The following is a 7,369-nucleotide window of genomic DNA, read 5'->3' as shown; positions in this document are numbered from 1 at the left end:
CCTCCTCTAGCTTATCTCTCCACGCTCCAGGCTCACTGCCTTTATTCCTGATGAAGGGCTTTTGCCCGAAACGTCGATTTCAAAGCTCCTTGGATGCTGCCTGAACTGCTGTGCTCTTCCAGCACCACTAATCCAGAATCTGGTTTCCAGCATCTGCAGTCATTGTTTTTACCACAAGAATGTTACAGACAGGCATTGAATTTACATACTCGTCATTTTTGGCTTGTACATCTCTTTTTAAACAAAAAACCCGCTCGGCATTCTTAAAATTTCAATACATCCATGAGTAATTCTGGCTTAAGATCCGTTTTCACAAGCTCCAATAAGATCAGAGTGTGAGTTTATAGAATTGCAAGCTGCCTTTTCTCCAGGCAGCAATACTGCCTTTTCTCCAGGCAGCAATACTGACTGTGGGAGGAGGCTACTCAATCTAAAGATATGAAAGGACAGCCCTGAGTCCCATTGGCTAAGCTCCGCTAAATAGTAAGGGTCAGATAGCGAGGCCAAAGCACTACTTAAACTCAGATAATCTTTTAGCAGCAAGTGCTGAGCAGGCCTGTGATGTTTATGTGCTGACTGGTTACAGATAGAGACTGGCAAATATGAGTGATGGATAGTGGGCAGGGGAATATGTATGGATGTTGTTTATGTTAGAATGCATTTAATAAAGTCCCACATAAGAGACTGTTAACAGAAGTAGAAGCCCATGGAAGTAAGGGCAAAACACTGGCATGGTTGTGAAATAGATTAAGTGGCATGCAACAAGAAGTATGGATAATGGGTCAGTACTGAAAATGGCTGGATGTGACAAGTGTGGTCCCACAAGGATGTGTTAGGGCTTCAGTTATTCATTATTTATTAACAACTGAGAGAATGGCACAAAAAGTCACATTCAAATATGCTGATGACACAAAGTTTGGCAGCATTGCAGACAGTGTTGATGAAAACAAAATTACAAAGGGATATTGAGAGAGTGGATAAATGGGCAAAACTGGCAGATGGTTTTCAAAGTTAGCAACTGTGAAGTTATCCATTTTGGACCGATCAAGTATAGATAAAGGTATTTTCTAGATGATATGAAGTTAAATACAGTGTATGTCCAAAGAGACTTGAAGGTTCAGGTACACTGATCTTTGAAGTGCCATGTACAGGTACAGAAAGTAATCAAGAAAGCTACTGGAATGCTGAGCCTTGTATCTAGAGGACTGCGAAAAACTATGCTGCAGCTATTCAAAATCGTGGTTAGACCCCACTTGGGAGTGCAGTCAGTTCTGCTATAACGTGATAGTTGCATTCTTGTGCAACCTTGTGTTGTAAGAAAATGCAGCACCATTTAAACTAAAAGGGCCAGAATTGCGTCATAACCAATACACGCTTTAAAAGTCTGTACTCCAGATAGTGTCCCCCAATTGGTCAGTTGTGTTATAGTGAGTTTACATTAACAAAACTTGTGTTTGAGCATAATGATCTGTATTGTGAACAGACCTGGGCAACACACCTTCGAAAGGATTGCAGGTTTGCAAGAATGATATATGGACTTCCAAGGTTAAGTTATGAGGAGAGATTATACAAATTAGACCTATGTTCTCTTGTAATTTAGAAGATGAAAGGTGATCTGATCGAAGTCTTCAAGATATTAACAGGAGAAGACATGGTAAGTCAAGATAAACTATTTCCACTGGTTGGAGATACTAGAACTAGGCGGCGTAGTCAAAAAAATTAGGCCCAGACCATTCAAGAAATGTTAGGAAACACTTTTACACAGGATGCTAGAGTCTGGAACACTCTTCCACAAACAGTATTTGATGCTAGGTCAGTTGCTGATTTTTAAATCTGAGAAAGCAAGACTTTTTGATCAGCATAGATACTTAGGCATATGGGCATAAGTAGGCATAAAGGCAAAGGCAGGTATATGGAGTTAGCTCACAGATGAGTCATGATCTCATTGAACGAATGGGAGAACACACTCCTATAGAAGAATACAGCGTAGAACAGGCCCTTCAGTCCTCGATGTTGCATCGACCTATGAACTATTCTCAGCTTGTCCCCTGACACTATCCCAAAGTCATCCATGTGCTTATCTAAGGATTGTTTAAATCTCCTTAATGTGGCTGAGTTGACTACATTAGCAGGAAGGGCCTTCCACGTCTTTATCACTCTCTGTAAAGAACCTGCCTCTGACATCTGTCTTAAATCTATCACCCCTCAATTTGTAGTTATGCCCCCTCGTACATGCTGACATCATCATCCTAGGAAAAAGACTTTCACTGTCTACCCAATCTAATCCTCTGATCATCTTGTATGTCTCTATCAAATCCCCTCTTAGCCGCTTTCTTGCCAATGAGAACAGGTTCAAGTTTCTCAGCCTTTCCTCATAAGACCTTCCCTCCAGACCAGGCAACATCCTGGTAAATCTCCTCTGCACCTTTTCGAATGCTTCCACATCCTTCCCGAAATATGGGGACCAGAACTGTACACAATATTCCAAGTGTGGCCGCACCAGCGTTTTGTATAGTTGCAGCATGATATTGCAGCCCCTGAACACAATCCCTCTACAAATGAAACCTAACAGTGTATGCCTTCTTAACAGCACTATCCACGTGGGTGGCAACTTTCAGGGATCTATGTACATGGACTCCAAGATCCCTCTGCACATCCACACTACCAAGAATCTTTCCATCAACCCAGTACACTGCCTTCCTGTTATTCTTCCCAAAATGCATCACCTGACATTTAGCTGCATTGAACTTCATTTGCCACCTCTCAGCCCAATTCTGCAGTTTATCCAAGTCCAGCCCAATTCTGCAGTTTATCCAAGTCCCCCCGCAACCTGTAACATTCTTCCACACTGTCCACTACTCCACTGACTTTAGTGTCGTCTGCAAATCTACTAATCCATCAACCTATGCCTGTGTCTAAGCCATTTATAAAAATGACAAACAGCAGTGGTCCCAAAACATCCTTTTGGCACACCATTAGTAACCGGACTCCAGGCTGAATATTTTCTATCAACCACCACTCGCTACCTTCTTTCAGAGAGCCAGTTTCTAATCCAAACTGCTAAATCACCTTCCATTCAATGCCTCTGCATTTTCTCCAACAGCCTACCATGTGGAACCTTATCAAAGGCTTTACTGAAGTCTATGTATACCACGTCAATTGCCCTACCCTCATCTAAATGTTTGGTCACCTTCTCAAAAAACTCAATGAAGTTTGTGAGACGCGACCTGCCCTTGACGAAACCACGTTGACTATCTGAAATCAAATTGTTGCTTGCAAGATGATTATAAATCTTATCTCTTATAATCCTTTCCAAAATCTTTTCTATAACAGAAGTAAGGCGCACTGGTCTATAATTACCTGGGTCATCTCTACTGCCCTTCTTGAACAAGGGCACAACATTTGCAATCCTCCAGTCCTCTATCTACTGGTTTGGTACCAATGATGACTCAAATATCAAAGCCAAAGGCTCTGCTATCTCCTCCCTAGCTTCCCAGAGAATCCCCTTATAAATCCCATCCGGCCCAGGGGACTCGTCTACATTCACTCCTAGAATTGATAACACCTGTTCGTAACTAACCTCTATCCTTTCTGGTCTAAAATCTTGTACCTCATTCTTCTCCTCTACAATATTCTCCTTTTTCTTAGTGAAAACTGATGAGAAATGTTCATTTAGCACCTCTCCGATCTCCACAGGGTCCACACTCAACTTCCCACTTCTGTCTTTGATTGGCCCTTTTCCTACCCTAACCATCCTTTTTATTCCTCACATACCTATAGAGAGCTTTCGGGTTCTCCTTTATTCTATTTGCTCTTCTTAACTCTTTTTTTAAAATCCATCCTGGCTGATCTGTAACGTTCTATCAACACATAAGCCTCCTTCTTCTTCATAACAAGAGATGCAATTTCTGTTGTAAACCACAGTTCCCTTACCTTATCACTTCCTCCCTGCCTGACAGGGACATACCTATCAAGGACACGCAATATCTGTTCCTTAAACCAGCTCCACATTTCCATTGTCTGCATCCCCTGCATTTTGCTACCCCATTCTATGCATCCTAATTCTTGCCTAATCGCATTATAATTGCCCTTGCCCAATCAATAACTCTTGACCTGTGGCAAATACCTATCCCTTTCCATCACTAAACTAAATGTAACTGAATTATGGTCACTCTCTCCAAAGTGCTCACCTACAACTAAATCAAACACCTGGCCTGGTTCATTACCAAGCACCAGATCCAGGGTGACCTCCCCTCTTTTGGCCCTTCGACATACTGAAACCGTCCTGTACACATTGGACAAAAACTGATCCATCTGACATACTAGAGTTATAGCATTCCAGTCAATGCTGGGGAAGTTAAAGTCCCCCATAATGACCACCCTATTCCTTTCACTCCTACTCAGAATGATTTTGCTAATCCTCTCTTCCACCTCCTGACAAGTTCAGAATGCAGGCTAAGCCAGGAAGATGGTATCAAATTTAAGTACTTCTGTTCCAATTTGCCTGTTGTAGAGGCTCTTTATTCCAGATTTGCAACTCTACATTACAGGCAATTACACGACTAGTGTAAATGGGGGAAGAGGGCAGATTAGTGTGTGGAGGAAACAGGTTGATTATGGGGGGTGGGGGGAGAGAGAAAGAGAACTAATTTCTTTCGGTGTGGGATATGATTACAATGTCTGGGGAAATGGGATGATTGCATTGTGTAGTAATGGGGAGAGAAAGGGTTCTTACTTGAATCTTCTGTCTCTACGGAATATAGAGAGCGTGATGGAAACTTGCAGCATACGTAAAGGAACGTTGTTACGAAGTATATTGCTTAGTATTTATGATTTATTGAATGTTCTATATACAAGTGTCATTATATACAAGTGTCGTTATTGCTGTTTGCTGGTGTGTGGGGTCAAATAAATGTTCAGGTGTCAATATTTGGTCACGTTAATAAAAGAGCTTGGGAAACGTTGCCCTGCTGAGCAGTAATTCCAATTATTTTATGATCATTTGTGGTGTTGAATTCCCCTATAATTTCCTCCCAACCCCCCCTACACACTGATAGATAGAAACCCCTGACATTCGCCCATACCTATTGACATAGAGACACAAACACACCTGTCCACGTGCGTACACAGTCTCTGCCCCAATGCGCGCGCGCACACCACACTCCCTCTCCCCCACCTCTCTGCGCATGCGCACCGACATACCACCCGCGTTGACTGACCGACAGACTCAGACGTATTTACAGTCACTCATCTCCATTGTTTTTAACTCCATGATGGCGTCATACAGCTGAACCCTGCCGGCGGCGGGAAGCTACTGAAGTTTTGAAATTTAAACCGACAAAACCAACCGACCGCGCTCAGGAAGGGGAGTGTTATCGTATCAATCATATCACTCGGGGATTGGCGTTGAGGAAGTTGGTGATCACGCGGCTCTGTTTCTTTTTCTCTCTCTTCCCCCACCCCGTCATAGCGCGCGCCGCGGTCCACATCCCCGTGTAGGGGAGAGGCCCGTGCCCGTGCGCGCGGCGAGCGCAGTGTCCGTCCCGGGGCTGGCGGGGAACCTGCCTTGAGCTCTCTCCGACACCGCACGATGCCGATCTGCAAGTATTTCCAGGAAGGTCGCTGCCGCTTCGGGGACAGTTGTTGGAACGAACACCCGAGAGGCGCCGGGCGAGGACAACACACAGCAGGTATTGTGTGTCAATAAATTGAGAGACTTGCATTTCTGCTATTATATTTGTGCTGAGAAATTTCTTTTTTTTTCAAATGCATGGTACTAAATGTTTTATCTTTTTAGTCATATTTTAGAATTCATTTTCATTAATTGTATTTGCAGCAAAATGTTTTTATGCTCCATTTCCCAGTGATTCTCTCAATGGTAGATACGTCTTGAGTGAACTAGTTAAGAAATTCCCAAACTGCAAGCCCCATATGTAGGTTTGAAAACCGATGTGATTCCCTCAACGAGTGCTCTAAGAGTGAAGTACTCGAGCTGTAAGTGTAGGAGTCTGTTAAGAAGAGTACAGTTTTTATAGCTCTGAGAAATCCATGGCAGCCGTTGCTGCCTTGCATCTTCAGACTCCACAATTTCAGCTCTCATCCCACTTGGGATCCAACCCCCAGTTTGGGAAGCCCTGACATTAGCCTTAAAGAATGTTTTTTTTTAAAACTTTATTCCTGAACTCATTACATCTAATAATTTCAAAAATGTTGTATTTACAAGTTTTTTTAAGTTCAGTGTAACCTACGTGAATATTCAAATATTACATTGCCAGCATTTTTTTTCTTTAAAGTGTCTCATTAGATATTCGGTGATGAAAATGCATCCACTGTTTTGCTGCCTCATGCTGTATTTATAGCCTACAGAGGAAACTGGGGAAATCCATTCCAAAAACATCAATCTAATTATATCCAACCATCAACATTTTACAAACCGGCACCGTGGGGAGGAGGTGGCAGGGATGTTGATAGAAGAGGATTTGGAGGTGCAGAAACTGGGAAAAAAACAGCTCCAAGCTCTGGAGGCTTTCTGCAGAATAGATTTACAGCTCTTTCTGGTGATGATCAAAATCGTGATGCGGAAAACCTATTGTGAGTGCAATATTTTAATGCATGATTTAGTATAAGTATCAAGGTGATAAATTTATCAAGAGCTTTTGACATGAACTGTCACAGTCAAATATGCATAGTGTGTGAGAGATAGTTGAAGGTGTGGTTGAATGGCAGCACCTTGATCAAGTACAGAAGTAAAAAGGCAAAGAAATTTAGAAAGGTAGTTTTGAATCAAGGGCTAATCAACATCTGCCAGTTCAACAAAGATGAACTGTTGAGATTTGGACAGTAGGATGTACTCGTAGAGGAATGACCCAAAGGAAGATAAGAGTAGGTGTGAACTGACATAGGTAGTTCTTCTATAATGTTCTGGTTGCTTTCTTGTACAACCCTGCATTATAGAAAAATCACACTTTAGAAACAGCATTTGAAATGTTGACAAAGTAATCATGTTACAGTCAACACATTTTAAAACTTTGCACTTTAGAGACAGTGTTCCCAATTCGTCGATCGTTTTACAGCGAATTCACATTAACGAAACATGTATTATAGCAGAACATGTTGAACCATAGGGTCCGTTACCATGCTGTACGTCTTTATGATCTCTGTTGCTGAACAAAGAGACCTTGGAGTGCAGGTTCATAGCTCCTTGAAAGTGGAGTCGCAAGTAGATAGGATAGTGAAGAAGGCGTTTGGTATGTTTTCCTTTATTGGTCGGAGTATTTCGTACAGGAATTGGGAAGTCATGTTGCGGCTGTACAGGACATTGGTTAGGCCACTGTTGGAATATTGCGTGCAATTCTGGTCTCCTTCCTAT

General features: G+C 42.3%; 1 protein-coding gene across 1 annotated transcript in view; it reads left to right on the top strand.

The window, feature by feature from the left end:
* Positions 1 to 4,740: 4,740 nt before the first annotated feature.
* Positions 4,741 to 7,369, top strand: part of nup42 (nucleoporin 42) — a 14,847-nt gene continuing 12,218 nt past the window's right edge. The window contains exons 1-2 of the mRNA XM_043689753.1: positions 4,741 to 5,690; positions 6,360 to 6,591. Of these exons, the coding sequence (XP_043545688.1) occupies positions 5,591 to 5,690; positions 6,360 to 6,591 (332 nt within the window). The 5' untranslated portion in view covers positions 4,741 to 5,590. The remainder of the gene's footprint in view (positions 5,691 to 6,359; positions 6,592 to 7,369) is intronic.

This window comes from Chiloscyllium plagiosum, chromosome 5 (genome assembly GCF_004010195.1).
Source record: "Chiloscyllium plagiosum isolate BGI_BamShark_2017 chromosome 5, ASM401019v2, whole genome shotgun sequence".
In the NCBI taxonomy this organism is placed as follows: Eukaryota; Metazoa; Chordata; class Chondrichthyes; order Orectolobiformes; family Hemiscylliidae; genus Chiloscyllium; species Chiloscyllium plagiosum.
The sequence above is the reverse complement of the archived record's forward strand: the minus strand, read 5'-3'. Positions and strand labels throughout refer to the sequence as shown.